Source organism: Panthera leo, chromosome D3 (assembly GCF_018350215.1).
Source record: "Panthera leo isolate Ple1 chromosome D3, P.leo_Ple1_pat1.1, whole genome shotgun sequence".
In the NCBI taxonomy this organism is placed as follows: domain Eukaryota; kingdom Metazoa; phylum Chordata; class Mammalia; order Carnivora; family Felidae; genus Panthera; species Panthera leo.
In genome coordinates, this window is record NC_056690.1 from 53378105 (window position 1) to 53397640 (window position 19536).

At 38.2% G+C, this 19536-nt stretch overlaps 1 protein-coding gene across 1 annotated transcript in view; it reads left to right on the forward strand.

Moving 5' to 3' along the window:
- The window catches only part of DSG2 (desmoglein 2), a 49740-nt gene that overhangs the window by 5635 nt on the left and 24569 nt on the right, over positions 1–19536 (forward strand). Inside the window, exons 2-3 of the mRNA XM_042910507.1 lie at positions 14788–14823; positions 16512–16646. Coding sequence (XP_042766441.1) covers positions 14788–14823; positions 16512–16646 — 171 coding nt within the window. The remainder of the gene's footprint in view (positions 1–14787; positions 14824–16511; positions 16647–19536) is intronic.

The following is a 19536-nucleotide window of genomic DNA, read 5'->3' on the forward strand; positions in this document are numbered from 1 at the left end:
GGATGTTGTAACCAAAGACAGGCAGAAAAGCCCATACAGTACAATGGAGGGAGGGTGCAGCCCAGTAGGAGGATTGTTTTGGGAGCAAGTGTTCTCAAGGAAATATTGGGGGACTAAGATTTGAAAGGGGCATTTTGGTTGTCATAAGGCCCAAGATGCTACTGGTAGTTAAAACTTCCAATCCAGGGATGCTAAGCCTCCAGCATTCTTCAGAACCTTCAAGAAGAATTTAGCTACTCATGAATACCTATAGCACTCCCACTGAGAAATGGTGATAGACAAATAGTGAGAGATTCTATTCAGGAATTCATCTCATCTCTGTTCTCTTTTGAAAATGCAAATATCAGGACAACTGGGTTGCTCAGTCACTTGAGCGTCCAACTCTTGACTTTGGCTCAGGTCATGATCCCTGGTTTGTGGGATCTAGCCCTGTATCTGCCTCCATGCTAAGCATGGAGCCTGCTTGGAATTCTCTCTTTCCCTCTGCCCCTCTCCCCCACTAGCACTCTCTCTCTCTCTAAAATAAAAAAAAAAAAAAACAAGAAAATGCAAATATCTCTGGTTAATTGAAACTTGATACATTCATTCATTCAGCAAATATTACTGAGCATCTACTCTATGCCAAACACGTCTATGTCTCACATCAAAGTCACACCTGCATGGCAGTTATTTTCATCAGCTAAGCAGGTGCTGCCTGGCTGAATGGAGAATAAGAGGGCAAATTTGGGTGGAAATGAGATGAGAAGAGAGTTCAGATATCCGCTCTTCTAAAGTACCTCCATCCCATTACTCTTTCATGTTCCCCACAATGCAAACTAAAAAAATAGAATAAAATTAGGAGGAGGGTTCAGATGGCAATGTAGAAAAATCCTGATCTCACCTCTTCCCACAGACACAATAAATCCACAACTATATATGGAATAATTCCCTGTGAAGGGGACCTAGAAATTGGGTCAACAGAGCCTCCACAGCAGGGACAGCAACAAGGTAGGTAGAAGAGGACAACAGTAGTAGATATGGTTGCATATCTACAATGATTAGTTAAGGAATGCACAAAATAATAAGACATATAAATATCACATCAAAACCATAAAGCATGAGGTGGGGGGCAGAAATGTAGTCCTTTTAGAAAGCATTCAAACTTAAGTGACCACCAACTTAAAATAGATGGCTATGTACATAGGTTGTTATATATGAACCTCATAGTAACCACAGCCAAAAACCTATAATAGATACACAAATAAAGTGAAAGGATTCCAAACAGCACCAAAGAAAGTCACAAATCATAAGAGAAGAAGAAAAGAACAGAGAACTACAGAAACAACCAGAAAACAATGAACAAAATGGCAATAAATACATACCTATCAATAATTAATTTAAATGTAAATGGGCTACCTGCTCCAATCCAAAGACACAGAGTGGCTAAATGGGTAAAAAACATTAAGACCCATCTATATGCTGCCTACAAGAAACTCACTTCATATCTAAATACATACACAGACTGAAAGTGAAGATGTAGAAAAATATTCCATATACATGGAAACAGAAAGCAATCTGGGGGTAGCAATACTTAGACAAAATAGACTTCAAAACAAAGGCTGTAACAAGAGATAAAGAAGGGGATCACATAATGATAAAGGGGTCAATTCAACAAAAAGATACACCACTTGTAAATATGTATGCATCCAACACAGGAGCACCTAAATACATAAAGCAAATATTGACAGACACAGAGGGAGAAATTGGTGGTAAAACAGTAACAGTAGAGGACTTTAACACCTCACTTACATCAATGGATAGATCATCTAGAACCAAAATTAAGAAGGAAACATTGACTTTGAATGACACAATAGACCAAATGGACTTAATAGATTATTACAGAATGTTTTCATCCAAAAACAGAAGAATACACATTCTTCTCCAGTGCACGTGGAACATTCTCCAGGATAGATCACATGTTAGGCCACAAAACAAATCTCAATAAATTTAAGATTGAAATCATATTAAGCATTTTTTCTGACCACAATGGTCTGAAACTAGAAATCAACTGCAAGAAGAAATCTGGAAAAAACACAAACACATTAAGATTAAAACATGTTACTAAACATCTGTTGGGCCAATGAAGAAATCAAAGAGGAAAGGGGTGCCTGGATGGCTCTGTCAGTTGAGTAGCTGACTCTTGATGTTAGCTTAGGTCATGATCCCAGGTCATGGGATCAAGCCCTGCATCGGGCTCCACACTGATCATGGAGCCTGCTTGGGATTCTCTCTCTCCCTCTGCCCCTTTCCCCTGCTCGTGCACTCTCTCTCTTTAAAAAAAAAAAAAAAAAAAAAAAAAGAGAGAGAAGGAAAGAAAGAAAAAATTAAAAAGTACTTTGAGAGAAACAAAAATGAAAACACAATGTTCCAAAAGTCTATGGGATATAGCAAAAGCAGCTTTAAGAGGGAATCTTATAATAATACAGGCCCACCTCAAGAAACGAGAAATTTCAAATAGATAATTTAACCTTTCACCTGAAGGAACTAGAAAAAGAATAAAGCCTGAAGTTAGTAGAAGGAAGGAAGTAATAAAGATCAGAGCAGAAACATCTTAAATAGAAAAGAAACTACGAGCTGGTTTTTTAAAAGGTAAAATTGATAAACTTTCAGCCAGACTCATCAAGAAAAATATCAGAGCCTAAATAAATAAAATCAGAAATGAGAAGTTAAAACCAATACCACAGAAATACAAATGATCATGAGACTGCTATGAACAATTTACATACCAACAAATTGGCAGCAAGGAAGAAATGGTTAAATTCCTGTAAATATACAGTCATCCAAGACTGATCATGTAAATTGGTACAGCCACTATAGAAAACAGTATGGAGGGTCCTCAAAAAATTAAAAATAGAATTACCGTATGACCCAACAATTCCTCTTCTAGGTATTTCTCCGAAGAAAATGAAAACACTAACTGAAAAATACACATGTGCCCATATGTTCATTGCAGGCCAACACATGGAATTTGCCTAAATGTCCCATCGATAAATGGATGTGATACACACACACACACACACACACACACACACACACACACACATATATCAACTGACCCACTGCATCCCTTGCAGTGCCCTACTTTTTTGTCTAGTATCTTTCCTCCCTACTCAAAAGGTTTCCCCAAGATCTAAGCTTAACAGGTTTACAAACTGCGCTCTGAGAATTGCATCCTTCTAGCCATTCAGATTTTCAGGATCCTCTCACCCCTTCCCGTATCCTCCATGTATGAAGCATTGTCACGGATTAGCTGTGTCCTAATGAAGACCTGCCTTCTCTTGGGGCACCTGGTTGGCTCAGTCGGTTGAGTGTCCAACTTTGGCTCAGGTCATGACCTCATGGTTTGTGAGTTCAAGCCCCACATCAGGCTCTGTGTTGACAGCTCAGAGCCTGGAGCCTGCTTCGGATTCTGTCTCCCTCTCTCTCTGCCCCTCCCCTGCTCATGCTGTCTCTCTTTCTCAAAAATAAATAAATAAACATTAAAAATAAATAAATACTTGCCTTCACCCATCCATCCTTGTGCCATTCCTCTATGCTGTTCCTCATTTTATCTCCTCTGGCTTATTACTCTAATGTTCAAAGTGTCACCTGCCTTTCATCTTCCACAGTACTGCCAGAAAACCTCTGCAGCTCTAGTGTTAGAGTATCCCTAATCAGAAGTTGTCGATGACTCCCACTTACAAGATCAGTGAAGAATTTTAGCACAACTTTTTGTCTTTATTTTCTACGTACCACTGTAACACAGTCTAGGTGCCAAACTGCCAAACTTCTTGTTCTTTGCCCTCCATCTCCATGTAGTGGCACATGCTGCCTTTGAATGGATCGTTTCCATCCTCCCGCAATCTGCACAGATTCTGCTCCCTCTCAAGGCCAAGCCCACTGCCACCTCCTTTCCTAAACCTCTCCTGAATCCCCTAGCAGAAAGTGGTTTCTGCATTTCCCCAGAACTGTTTTTGCAGTTGTCATTTGCACAATTAACTTTTTCTACCCTATGTTATAGTTATTTATATATTCTTTATCTCTCCTACTACACTGTGAGTTTCAGAGCAGAATCTAAATGTCATTTGTCTATACACTAGCTAATTGTCTGGGACACAGAAGTAGTCTTTAAAAACCCAAGAGTTGGGGCATCTGGGTGGTTCAGTCGATTAAGCATCAGGCTCTTGACTTCAGCTCAGGTTATGATCTCACGGTTGGTGAGTCTGAGTCCCACATTAGGCTTAATGCTGATAAATGTGGAACCCGCTTGGGATTCTCTCTCTCTACGTCTCTTCCCCTCCCAACTCGTGCTCTCTTTCTCTCTCAAAATAAATAAAGTTAAAAAAAAAAGAGTCAAAGCATCTTTCTATGTTTGGGAAAGCTGGAATAATAATGTGAATTTCCTTTGTTTAAAAAATATATTTACTGGGGCACCTGGATGGCTCAGTTGGTTAAGTATCCAACTTTGGCTCAGGTCATGATCTGGCAGTTCATGGGTTCAAGCCATGCATTGGGCTCTGTGCTGACAGCTCAGAGCTCAGAACCTGGAGGCTTTTTTGGATTCTGTGTTTCCCTCTGTCTCTGCCCTCACCCCCTGTTTCTCTCTCTCTCTCTCTCTCTCTCTCTCAAAAATAAATAAGCATTAAAAAAATTTTTTAAAACATATTTACTGTCCAATTAGTCATCAGTCTGACCTGAACTTCCAGATTATTGATTTAGTTTCATTACAAATTAGAATTTTTCTACAAAGGAAAGAAAAGAGATAAAAAATGTAAATTAAGATTTGCCTAATTTCACAGATAATAGTCCTGCAAAAAGATTCATACAACTTTCTAAAGCCCTTGATTTTCAGTTTTTAATTTTGCCTTCACTTATTTGAGGCCAATTGAAAATGCCTGTTTTCCAGTTTGAACCTTGGAGTACAGTTGCCTTACTGACAGACCAGTGCCATCTAATGGTGAAGAGGGACAGTCTGAAGCTCTTGATTTTCTTAAACTTCGGGGGATGGAAATCTGGTTTCTTCATTTTTTTAGTGTAATTTTCAGCAATATATTACAGCAAAAAGGTGGAAACAGCATCATTTTTGTCTATCAAATTATGTGAGATAATTTATATAGATTTACTAAGATTTTTCCTGATTCCAAAAGCATTCATAGCAGTTATAGAAAACAAATAACGATAAAATGGTAAAATATTTCAAAAATAATAAATGCTCAAGATCAGCAAAACTTAAACTAAAAAAGATGTAAAAGAGGAGGAAACACTATTTAAAGTAATCCTGTTATATTGATTGCTACTTCTAAAATGAAAAATCTTCTTGTGATAGAAATCACTCAGTTCCTATATTTCCTAGTTTAGAATCTATCGTTTCACACATCTTTGTAGTTGAGGATTTATTATCCAGTCAACGAATTATCCAGGCTCATTCTTCCCTTTCCTTTGCTACTCTGGTTTTATACAATGGTTTTCAAAAGTGTGATCAGACCCGAAGCATCAACATAACCAGGAAACTACAGATTCTTATGCCCCTTGATTCACAGACTGATAACTGGAAATTCTCTGCTGGAACCTGGCAGTCTGTGTTTTAACAAGGTGATTCTGATGCCACTCAAGCTTGAGAACCACTGCTAACATCCCTATTAGAAAATAATTGGGAAGAAAAAAGATTAAATATTTTAAAAGCTTACATTTAATTACTTGTTAGCAACTCTGATTTAAAAAAAAATGTTTTAAGGACCAAATAAAATAACATGGACTTTTCTGGACCTTCAGTTTAAATGTCTATATCCAGGAAGATATAGGAGCGGTCTATGATGACACAAAACTCAACTTGAAGTAAGAATTCGCAATGTGACCTAACAACTCAAGGGTAGCACAGCATTACCAAATCCACATTTTAAAATTTTGGGGGGCAGTTAATAATTCCAAAGAAAATATCTTCTTCTTTAAAGCTTCTTTAAAGTCATCAATATGACTCACTTAAAGCCCTATTTGTTACATTAAGATTAGCCCAAACATTATAAGAGCAGGTGAAAGGTTATGACAAATCATATAATTTATTACATTCAGTCTTAAAGTATGTAGTTTTACTATCTAAAATTCAAGCTCAGAATTGAAACATTAAAGTTAAAAATACTGCTTTTCTTGGCTATTGAGGTTTTTTTTAAGTACCAACTGTGAAAACAAATATAAGTGTATATATAAATTCAGTTTTTTTGTTTTTTTACATTTTTTTAATGTTTATATTTGAGAGAGTGCAGGTGGGGGAGGGGCAGAGAGAGACAGAGACAGAATCTGAAGCAGACTCCAGGCTCTAAGCTGTCAGCACAGAGAACAATGCAAGGCCCAAACCCATGAGCCATGAAATCATGACCTGGGCAAAAGTCGGATGCTTAACTGACTGAGCCACCCAGGTCCCCCGTGATTAGTTTTTTTAATAAAGCTACTCTAGGAATTGTCTTTAATGTATGGGTCACATATAAGTTGAATAAAATATTATAGACATTTTTAAGTTGGTATTTTCTAAATGAATTATAATGTTTAGCCATAAAAAAAGACATTTTGTAAAAACTACGTCCCCTCCCTCAAGAAAAAAAAAAAATTAAGCAAGATTAAGAGAAAGAGTATAGTAGGTGAAATTCTAACATAAATCTGACCCTATCAGGTTGATCAGAGTAGCTCACCAAAATTACTGCTCCACTCTTACTGCACTGGGTCACTTGAACCTAAGTTTATGTCATTACGGAGGTCCTGCCACGACCTTCTTGGGGCTACAGAGGCTAGTCCAGCTCTGTCTATACAAATAGAAAAATCAGGATATGAGATCATGGAAATAAACAAGTGGCATCCATGGCCCTAATGTCATTTTATTTCTATTAGATTATTTTCGCCAAAGCTGACAAAGCTTAGGAATGGATTGGGGATAAACCAAGGATCCTTGGGAGCAGTTTCTGGTTTTGCCTTCCACACAGTAAAATGGAGAAACAAAGAATTTTAACACCTTCTTCTTCTTTGAAAGGGTGGGTGAGAATGGAGAATAACACAGGTGTTTCTGTGATTATCCAGGGGATGGACATGAGTTTGACTAACTGACAACAACAGGTACATGCTAGATCATCTCTGTTTGAGTCCTTAAGATTGTCTATTGACCACACTACTGACTTGCCAGAATAGAAATAAGCCATTAGAATAGAATGCCTCAAGTTTGGAATGGTGTTTAAACTACTTTGTATCCCTCTACATTTATCTCTCATAAGATATCTACTGGTCTGAGATATTAACGTGTAAGGAGTCACCTTACTATGGACTCAGAAGCATGGAATAAATCTTCAAGATCATCTATTTCAGATCAAAAATGAATTAATCAGGAGGAGATGTCATCTAGTGACTCATAAGTCCTCCTGAATTCTGCTTGTTAAACTCATAAAGGTGACTTCATAATAGGAAGTCTTTTAAAGGTGCTGACCTTGAGAACAAACAGTACATTGACTAATCATTTTTTGCAGTGATGTTTGATTTGCCCTCATGCCTCTGCCAAAAGAAAAATTATTTTCTTGCCAGTTACCAGGAAGTCCAGTTTGACAAGATGAGTAGGATCCAGTGGTAAAAATAAAAACTTTTTTTTTTTAACTTTAATAAATTGGAAACGCTTTTGAAGGATTTTTATGGTTTATATAAAAATACGACTTCTTTGGGTGCAAAGACTAGAAGTTTATTTTTCCTTTTCAGTCTTTTTTTTTTTAAGTTTATTCATTTATTTTGAGAGAGAGAGTGCGTGTGAGCAGGGAAAGGGCAGAGAGAGGGAGAGAGAGGGAGAGAGAGAGAATCCCAGCAGGCTCTTCACTGCTAGAGCCTGAAGCGGGGCTCAAACCCTCGAACCGTGAGATCATGACCTGAGCCTAAGTCAAGAGCCAGATGCTTAACCGACTAAGACACCCAGGCTCCCCTCTCTTCAGTATTAAAGGCATTTTGCACATGAAACTTTTCTGTCGCCAAGTTCCTGTGAGAAAAAAACTATAGATTTCATACTTGGGAGAAGCCATAATGGTCATCTCATCCAGGCATTCTTGTGATGCTTGAAACCCTTTTACCACATCCCCACAGGATGTCACTTAAACTTACAGAGCTGGAAATGTTCAAAGGCAAGTGAGAAGAAGTAGGAATGGAGGACAGAAGTCAGAATGTCAGTTATTCCACTTACATTGCCTGCAATTTGGAAATTTGCATAAATCCATGGTCTCCTGAAATTTGTATGACCTTCTTGGTTAGGTATTATAGTAGCTTCCTATCAAAGACACGTGGTCTAAATCAAGGTATTTCAACCCCAGCATTTTGTCATTTGGAGCCAGATAATGCTTTGTTGGGGGAGCCTATCCTGTGCATAATAGGATATTGAGCAGCATCTCTGGTCTCTACCCACTAGATGCCGGTAGCACCTCACCCTGGTTTGACAACCTCCCTGCCCTCCACACTCGTTTCAAAACCAAAAATGTCTGCAGATGTTACCAAATGTCCCAGATGGCTCCAGGGTGGGGGAGGAAGTTGTATATGAAATCCCCCCCCCCCCCCCCGAGAACTGCTTGTACAAATTAAGGAAGTGCTCTGGAAACATCCAGATTATTTACTTGGAGTAAGTAGAAAGGAGTAGTTAAGATCTTAACTATTTCCTTAATCAAATAAGCAGTCTCACAATTAACAAAATGTTAGTACAATTCTCTTGGTTTTTTTGTTGTTTTTTGTTTTTGTTTTGTGCAAGTGTGGAGCAATTATTTCAGTCCATCATATTTTATTAAGTGTCTGTGAGAACAGGCTACTGCTGTAGGTGCTATAAAAATGCAGATAGCATTTACATAACTATTTGTAGAACTATTCCGTGACACCCTCAGTTTTAAGATGCACATCAATTTTTGTACCTTTTTCTTATAACACAAGAAAAAATATACAAATCACAAGTGTACTGAACTGCTATATTTTCACAAACTGAACATAGCATAGGATCAGCAACCAGATTAAGAAACAGGACGACCAGCACCCAAAAGCCCTAACATCATCTCCACTGACTCACTTCCCTCTTGCAGCATCAACCTGGATTACTGATACCATTCCTCCCCCATGCCTGACCCTTCCATTTGCCAGAAGGTCTGCCTGACTTACTCCCCCATTCCATTCCAGTCTCTATGAAGATAGAATCTCTTCTGAGAGCCTCCTCACAGTCCTAAATCATTCTCTACCACCCTGTCCCTGCTTTAATTTTCTTTACAGCTATCACAACCTATTTTTGTCTGTCTCTCGAACAAGTAAGAATCCAAGAGGATAAGAACATACCATAGCATATTGTAGAAGCTCAGGAAATTGAAGGCATGAATGAATCCAAATTTCAGAAATTTTAAGATGAAGAAAATGCAAATCATAGAATTAAGAAAATACCATCATAGTTCTATTTACTGAATGCCTGCTATATGCCAATCACTGCAATAATCACTCTTATATGTTGTATCTTTCAATATGCACTATAACCCTGCAATATGTGCTTTCAGATTCAAGTAACAAAACCCAACTGAAAGTAGATTAAACAAAAATAATGTTCAATATCTCTAAAAAATGGTCCATAGATGGGGTGGTCCCAGTTTTGACCAATTTTTTACCTCAGAGATGTTATGGTTTCAGTTTGGTTTCTCTTGTCATTTTATTAGCTCTCTCCTCGTGGTCACAGATGGCTCTAGCCATTCCAAATGTCGTGTCCTTGCTCAGCAATCTCCAGAAGAAAGTAAAAAGAGAGGCTGTGCATATACTTCTCTTCTTATCAAAGAGGAGAGTCATTTCCAGGCTCTCCATATATCTCATTGGCCAAAATTCTCTTCTACATTGTTCTAGGTTGAATGTTTGTGTCCTCCCACCCCACCCCCGATTCCTGTGTAGATGCCCTAACTCCCAAAGTGATAGGATTAGTGCCCTTACAAGAAGAGACAAGAGAGCCCAAGCTCAAGCTCTTCCTCTTCATGTGTGGACATAGCAAGAAGGCTGCTGTCTGCAAGCCAAGAAGGGAGTCCTTATTGGGAACTGACTTAGCCAGTACCTTATGTTGGACTTTCCAGCCTCCATAACTCTCAGAAATAAATTTCTGTTGTTTAAGCCACCCAATCTATAGTGTTTTGTTATGGCAGCCTGACCTGACTAATACACACATTTACGCATAAACTAGTCACCATCGAAGTGAAGGAGACTATGACGCTTTGGCATATACCAATCATTACTCAGCTCCATCACCTGGGCAGCGTCTACCTGCTACCTGAACAAAATGGGGTTTTGTAAATGCTAAAATGAGAGGAAATGACAATTAGCTATACAATTGAAAATGTCTGCCACAGACGTATTATTAATTCTTATGTTACACATAAGGAAACAAATTAAAGCAATTTATTGAGCAGAATCAGGATTTTAATCTAGGTATGACTGTTTCCTAAGTCATGCACTTTGCACCAGCTGATACTGCTTGTCAAAAATAATTACAACAGAGTCTTTTCTGTAATAACAAAGTTAGGAAAAACTCTGTTTTTATGATTCACCTGAAAAAGGGGCTGAGGAGACTGGGAACATTTTCATAATGGGTGTGCTACATCTCTGTCCAGATCTTGGCTTCTTAATACCATTCCCCCCTATTAGAATTCAGGGCTATTTGGAGAAATGGCTCATTATAAAGCTGAAATAGGAGAAATAGAAGATGGCCCTGGAACATCTTGTGATGCTAGATAGTAAGGGAGAGCTCAAAATACAAAAAGGTGGGAACATGTCAAACATAGGAACAGAATCTAACCTGAAAGATCTTCCAGTGCCCAAAGCTGGAACTATTTGATTTGAACCACAAAATTAATAAAATAGTATTGGTTTATAACCCACAGAATAAAATAAATATGCATGAGTCCATACTGATATAAATGATTAAATGGATAAACAAACGAGGGAAGAGGAAATGAAGCTTTTCTGCCAAAGAATTCCATGTAATATGTATACGTGCCTCTCTCATAGGAAGTGAGGCTTAATCTCTCTCCTCCCCCAGTCCCCACCCTAAAGGAGAGCTAGACTTAGTGACTCACTTGCAAGGAATAGAGTACAGAAAGGGAAAAGTAGAACTTCACAGTGGAGAAACCTGCAAAGGCTACCTTAGCCAACAACGTCATATGGCTATCCTGTACCCCTGATACAAGGTGATGAAAAGGGCACTTCACCATCCATGGTGTTCTTTCCAAAAGCACATCACCCTGGTCTGATCGTGAAATAAATCAACAGATAAAACCAAATTGGAGGACATCTTACAGGATATTTGGCCGGTGTCAAAACTGTCAGGATCATAAACAGGGAAAGACTGAAAAACAATCACAGACCAGAGGAGATATTCCAGTTGTAGTATGGGATGCTACCTGGATGCTGGAACAGAAAAAGGACATTAAGTCTGGAATTTAGCTAACTCTACATTCTATAAATATACCAATGTCAGCATCTTAATTTTGACAAGTGTACAGTAGCTATTTAAGAAGTCAGTGGGGAAAATGGGTAAGGGAACCCTGCACTATCTTTGCAACATTTATGCAAATCTAAAGTCATTCCTAAATCTCAAAAAAAATCTATTTTTAAATTTTTTTAATGTTTATTTTTGAGAGAGAGAGAGAGACAGCACGAGCAGGGGAGGGGCAGAGAGAGAGAGAGACACAGAATCCGAAGCAGGCTCCAGGCTCTGAGCTGTCAGCACAGAACCCGACGCGGGGCTCAAACCCACAAACCCACAAGATCATGACCTGAGCCAAAGTCGGATGCTTAACCCACTAAGCCACCCAGGCACCCCTTAAAAAAATCTATTTTTAAGTGTGTGCTAGCTAATTGAAACTAAGTATTGCTTTGAGTGTTCATTGTACCATTCACTGTACTTTTGCATATATTTTCAATTAAAAACTTAATGTTAAATTCATGAAATAAAAGATTCTCTGCATTCAAGATATCAGCAATCAGGAATGACAAAGTTTCTTGTGTTAACTACTGAGACAGTAGTAAATAAGGCAAACTTCATGTCTTTGATCCTAAATGAACAACTGCTACTCCTATAACATTCTACGCTTCTTGCTACTCAAGAACTGACAATGTCAGAATCACCTAAGAGTTAGTAGAAATGCAGGGTATAAGACTGAACTGCATACCTGCTGAATTGAAATCTTTATTTTTAACAAGATCCCTGGTGAGCAAAATGCATGTTAAAGTTTAAGAAACACTGTTTATAACCATATGATTGTCTACATTTCTTACAAATAACATCTAAAAACATCTAAAAAGTACATTCCAGGAAAAAAAAAAATATCAATGAAGAAATACTCTCATAAAGAGTTTGCATTTGAATAGAGAACTATTTTTATTTATGTACTAATGATATTTAGGATGATAACATTTAATAAAATAACATGTAACTATTATACCTTTTTTGCTAGACCAAATAAGAGTTTAGGGAAGAATAAAAGTGGTAACTTTTTTATCAATCCCTCAATATGGCCAGTACAAAGTAAAGAAATCAATGGTTAGGCAAGGAAAACATTACATTTTAAGAGTGTCTCCTGATGATGTGACACTGAGGAATCTTGGATCTAGTCACTATTCTTCCCTTTCAAAAATTCCCACCAGAGAAACATGCAGAGAAGTATAATCCATTCAGCATTGCTTTTGCTTGTTTTTCATACCGTGCCACCTTTGAAAATACATGAACCTGGGGAGCATAACTTTGAGTAGAGATGTCTGTGGCATTCCTAGCCAATAATAGAGAGGATGAGGTGAGGAAGAAATAATATATCTGGCCATAAAATCGAAAATTAGCCGTGGTTGTTTGTCTGCCCCAGAGAAGCTCAGACTAGAGACTGAGCATCCTGGAATTTCTCTTTGCAGGGGTAGAGATAAGAACATGTCGAAGGTAGAGGAAAGAAAGAAAGATGAAGGATCCACATGTAGAACAGACCCTGCAAGGAGCCTTCAAAGAGATGTGAATAGGTGAAAGAGACCTAGAAATTTCGAAGAAAGCCTTATTTTCCATGATTTATCACCAAGGCCTTTGTGGACCCATGTGACCTGAGATGTAGATGAGAAAAGGCAAACAAGACCAAGAAAATCCAAATTGAAGGCAGATTACAATGAATTAATGCACAAATGGAAGGTGGGGAAGTGAAGGCAATAAATATAGACAATTTCAGCTTGGAGTCATAGTACAAAAAAGAATATGTAGCAGATTAAATGTTAGCAGAGACGGGGACAGGTAGAGAAGATCTTAATATATTTGGCTAGTCAACGGGAAGGAAATAAACATGTTTGATTAGCCAGTGATGAGTGAAGATAAAAAAATTAGTGGAAGGAGCGAGGTTCTTGAGAAGATAAATGTAGGAGAATAAGTAGAAAAGGTGAAGATAAATCACACAGACGATGTTTGACTTTGGAAGGGCATCAGGACACCTCTGTCTTGGAGAAGGCCGGGAAGGAAAGGAGAATTGAAGATACAATATCAAATGAGAAGTGGGGTGATCTAAGAGTGAATGCGTTCAGAGGTGTGGGTCTGTGTGGTTGGGGCAGTCTCCTGAGGTTCAGAATGGTATTATAGGGCCACTATAAGAGAAACAAAGATAAGGCAACTGTAAAATGTATAGTCTAAATGAGCACACCTTTGAGAGTGAATGGGTCATAACAGTCGGGGTGCCAGTACAGCAGGTGTCATCCAGACTCTCCTGGGCAAATGGAAACATATGGTCACCCTAGAAAGGAGCCTCCACCCCTGAGGAGGGAACAGCTATTAGAGAGTGAATGGATGTGATGGATCCATTCAGCCTCCATGGCCTTGTCTACCAGTTTTGCCAGTACAGGGTCAGAATCAAAGAGAATAATGAGCTTACAGAGTTAGTGAAAAGGTGATGCAGGAATGTTAGAAAGTCAAGAGAATGAGGGGTCGCGGAGTCATTGACAACATCTTTGGAATGGCTGGCAGTAATCTACTAGCATTGCCTAATGTTGGGGACGTTCTCAATCCACTAGCCTCATGTGGATAGTGAGCAAATGAATTATTAATTTCAAATAATTTAAATTTAAGTGTAAATAGCCACGTGTGGCTATCACGTGAGAAAGAACTGGTCTAGAGTAAGCCAAGGGATAAATGAAACCAAGAGATTAATGGACTATAAAGAAAGGACATTAAAAGTCAGAAGGATAGGAGTTTATTGGGCAGATTTTAGAGTAACTGCAACTATATTTACTTCTGTGTGATGATGAAGCCCAAAGTGTGACAGTGCTTGATAAGAACGAAAGAAAAGTGTTTGGGGGACCTAGGTGTGAAGTCCAAACATGGGCAGTCGTGTGGGTGACCCTAGGGATGATGGGAGTTAGCTGGGCCACGAGTAGAGGGTGCATCTCATACTAAAGGCCTTGAGGAAAGTTATGTGCATACCTGAGAACATGAGATGAAGAGTTCCTGTTTTGGTTCTTCAGATATTAGTTGTGTTCTGAGTTTCCTGGAGGAGGCAGTGTGGATCAAAAGAATGTAGATTCCTCTCTCTAGCCCTGGTCGTGGCAGGGAGGCAAAGGGGAAAATTAAAATTTGTTTCCTTTTGACAAAGGAGGATAGTAATGGTGGTGGTTAAACCTGTTTTAAATATCTATAATGTGTTAGGTGGTAAGTTATTAATTAACAAGGGATTTATACTGAATTGAGTGATAAATTATATTAAACAATAAATAAATAATTTTATTTTCCAGATCTGCTTTAACTTTGGAAATGGACTCCATTTAGAGGTAAGGAACCGAGGGGATTATTTCTGTCTTTTGGACTCAGAGGCTTAATTTCATGGAAGACAATTTGGCTATGCCGTACCAGATTAAAAATGCACACTCCCTGTGCTCGCTTCGGCAGCACATATATTAAAAATGCACAGTCCCTTACACCTAACAATTCCCACTCTATCATGTGCACAGGAACATATATCCAGGGATGTTCAATGTAGCATTTTTGTGACAATCTAATTGTTCGTTAATAGAATGGTAAAACAATTTACGGTACATGAAGAATCTCCATGATGAGGTACTGAATGAAAAATCAAGGGGCAGAGTAAGATGCAGAGTATAATTCCATTTTTATAGGATGAAGAGCTTTATACATGTGCAACTGTATGGTCATAAGAAAAAATCATAAAAGATATTCATTAAGCAATTAACAGTGAATACTCTGAAGTATGAGAAAAAATAGAATAAAGTTTTAATAGTTTTACATTATGAACTTTAATGTTAATTTATTGTTTTATTACATAATTTAATTTTTTAAGTTACAGAAAAATTTTTCAACGGCAAAAAAAATCAATGACCTAGTGATAACCAGTGTCTGAAAAAAATACTTGTTATGTAGAGCAACAAAATAAATAAAATGATAAACCTAGTACAATAATCCTATCTGATCTTAATATACTAGGTCAGCTGTGTTGAAATTTTCCTTGGATAAAATATTTGTCTATTAAAGCCCAACTGAAAATATATAGAATAAATCTTTTCTACTTAAGGTTCTGAAAACAAAAGATGGGCAATTTAACTCTTTACTTCATGCTTTAAACAATAAATTCATTAACTGACACTTTCACTCTATTTTAGTTAAATTGATACCACAGGTTAGTTACTAAGATTTAGTTTCAAAACATTTAATAATTCATTTCTAAACTGTAAGCCACCACAGAAAAATTAAACTTCATTTTCAGTAAAAAAAAAAAAAAAAAAAAAATTTAACACAGTATATATTATTTTTAATTTGCCAATGTGTATGGTCACTAACTTAGCCTATTAAAAGAAAAATCCAACAATCACAGATCTTGAAAAGATATGGTTGGCTTTATTCAGTAATTCATGAACAGGGAAATATCCAGGCTGGAAAATGGAAAGGATCTTCAAGAATTGTGCAAAATGAATGGGTTTTATATACCAAAGTGAGCAAGAATAGGAAGTTATACTGGGTATTTGCTGATTGGTTACAGCAGTCAGTTGGGAGCTGGGGCAGATAATGTGCTGATCTGGTAGTTCTTGATTGCTTGGCCTATGCCTTCCTTTTCTGGGAGAGCCTAGCACAGAAATTTGTTAAGTTCCAATTTGTTGATGTGAGGCTTGGCATAGGTGACTCCATCTTGGACCTTAGTCTGGACACTTTAATGAGACTTTGTGACACTTCACTCTGGGAAATCTTTTCTTACTGATAAAAACAAAACCATACTGTTCTACCAGTCTAGAGCCAATTTCCTGAACGCCTATCGAGTTCACTAGAACTCCATAGTCTATATATCTTTATTGTGTATATTTCCTCCTTGAAAATCAAACCTGTTAAAAAATACGAAATTTATACCTTAAGATTTGCAGAACTATTTTTAAAGTTTTAATAAATTACAGAATACCTTACCAATGTCTTAGGATACTTAATAATTTTTGACAATATTTTATTGTTGTAGGCCTTAAACACAAGAAATGAAAATAATCTGCTTCCTAAACCCACTCACTTAATGAGGCAAAAGCGTGCCTGGATCACTGCCCCTGTGGCTCTTCGAGAGGGAGAGGATCTATCCAAAAGGAATCCAATTGCCAAGGTACCTTCTACAGAGAAATAGGAAATATATGTATATGATTGAAATACAGTGGGAGAAGACTCTCATTTTAAAATTTAAGGAAAATTATATAATGTATTTACTGAGTCTTAAAGACTCAGAATATGAAAATATTCTGAATGTAGTATATAATTTGGGGCTCTGATTCAACTAAGAGTTAGGGATCTGACACTAGATGAACCTTTATTTAACAGAGAGGGCTACAATACTCAAAAGAGGATATTCGGTGTAGGGGAGGAAAGATACTTTTTCCTGCTACCCACCCCTCCCAGGTTCTCTGACTGGCACCCTGTAAATTGGATGGACAAAAGACAGATTAACAGGAAAACAACAAACAAGTTTATTAATGTATGTATTGCTCCTGTAATACATAGAGGTACTCAGAGATGAAAGACTCAAAAGCTTGGTGAGAACTGGGGCTTATAAAGCATCTTAACAAGGCAACGGTAAACTTTTAGAGAAGTGACAAGACAAAAAGAAAAAGTCCTTGAATCTCTAGGGATGATGGCAAATTGTGGGAAGGCAAGTATGTGGGAAAACAGTGGTGGAAAAGACTGGTTAATACAGTTTGTTATGTGGGTGCCTGGTGCCATCTTTAAGTGGATAAGGGTCTAAAGTTATCTCCGATGATTCACTTTTGTCCTTCCTGATAGAGAAGGAAGGGAACAGCGTTACAAATTTATGTCCTGCTTTTAGGCACACAGAAGAAAGGCAGAGACCTTTTTTTGAATGTGCTTTTCAGTTGTCATCAGCTCAAGATCATCATCATACACCAGAATGGAATATTCTGCCACCCTATATATAAAAAGTATATTTTTATATATATTTTCACAATGAAAAGAACTGGTATCTAATACGGAGGGTGACTGTGCATCCTGCTTGAGACAGTCTTGGTTTATGCCCATTGTCCTGGCCTAATAATTAATAACTCTCCTTTCACTCTCAAGTGTCATGTTTTTTTTAAGTTTATTTATTTATTTTGAGAGACAGCCCCAAGCAGGGGAGGAGCAGAGATGGGGGGAGGGAGAAAGAGAGAGAGAGAATCCGTATGCAGGGCTCCAACTCATGAACCATGAGATCATGACATGATCTGAAATCAAGTCAGTGGCTTAACAGACTGAGCTACCCAAACGCCCCTCAAAGTGTCCTATTTTTTGATAAATTAGATGGTAATCCCGATACTTTTAATCTCGGATTTACACGTGCAAACCTGAGCCCTTGATTTTTCCCCTAAAGCTGTTTGTTCTCTGTCCGTTCTACCCATCTCGGTCAGTGGCACTATAATTCTATCCAGTTTGCTAAAATGTAGCAGGTACTATCAGTTCTGCCCCCAAAATATATTCCAGATCTACTCACTTCTCTGCATTGCCACCCTCATCATCCGAGTCAGGGTCATCTCTGATTTACCAAAAGAGCTCCTGACTTGTCTGCCTACTTCACTCATGCCACCCCCGACCCAGCTACAGTCCATTCTCCAGAAAGCAGCCAGAGTGATCTTTTGAAAAGACAAATCAAGCATGCTCACCCCCTTAGTGAAATCCTTTCAGTGGCTTCCTGCTGTAGTGGAAGGAATATTCTTTACTCTGGTCTACAAGAAGTCTTATACAAGACCTCCTCTCTAACCTCAGCTCCTATCACCCCGCATCTCCCACTCTCCTACATCCCCAAACTGACAAACTCTTTCCGGCCCCTCACTCTTTGCCCTTGTTGCTCCTTCTGCCTGGAATCCCCTCCCCACAGATAATTGCAGTATCTCACAGCATCAAGCCTCTGACCAAGTGTCATCTCCTAAAAGAGTTCCCTTCCCTGCCTCACCCTGTCTCTCTCTATCCCTTTACTCCTATTTCAGCCTGGCTGTGGTGCATTCCACTACATGACACGCCGTACGTTGCTTGCTTGTTGTCTGGCTCCCTTAGCAGAGTGGAAGCTTCCTGAAGGCAAGGGCTTAGTTCTTAGGCTAATAGCTCATGCCCTGTATCCCAACATCCAGTAGGTGCTCAGGAGACATTTGTGTGAATGAATACATGTTCATATCCTGGTGTTGTCTTTATCTTCCCAACATCGTAAACATTGTGCAGGAAGAGCTCCTTCAAAGAAGAGCGGCTCCAGAAGAGAAGACAAAAATTTCCTCTGTCTAGCAGCATGTTTTCACAAAAGCCTTCGAAAATCCAAAATTTTAGTATGTATACAAGCAATTAAGCTTTTTTGTTTGGTTTTCTGAGATGTCTGAGTCATTCACACATTCTTTCAATAGGTTTCCCCAAAATGCATTGATTCTTTGGGGTTCAACAGGCATTAGCCGTTCTTACTGTTTTTAATTATGCAAGTTGTTAAGAGTAAAATTTACATAAAAAGCAAAGGGTTTTGTGGAATTTTCCCAACTTTCTACATTCTCTATCTAGAGGTAATAGTGTGAACAGTGTAGCATCTTCCAAATCTTAGGAAATGCATAAATATGTGTATATTTACATACTCTTACGTACACACACATATATAAACAAACCAACAATTATGTTTACACACAGTTTTGTTTTATTTTTAACCTGAGTAGAATGATTAATAATATATCATTAGTACATAAAGATCTAGAATATTCTTTATAAATACTGTATGTGTGTGTATATGCATATAATTGGCAAAAAAAAGAGAGAAGCACAGAGAAAGACAGAAAGACAGAAGCTCAGTGAAAGGTAATCATGGTAGTGCCCCAGGTTATCATTCCACTCCAGGAACAGAGCTAGTAGAACTGGAGGTTGGAGTCCCCACCCCCCACCCCCCATCTGCTATTTCCTTGGTTATTCTCAGCAGCAATTTCCCAGCCCCAGTGCATGTTGGGATATCTATGGCAAAGAAATGTACCTATCCTGAGATT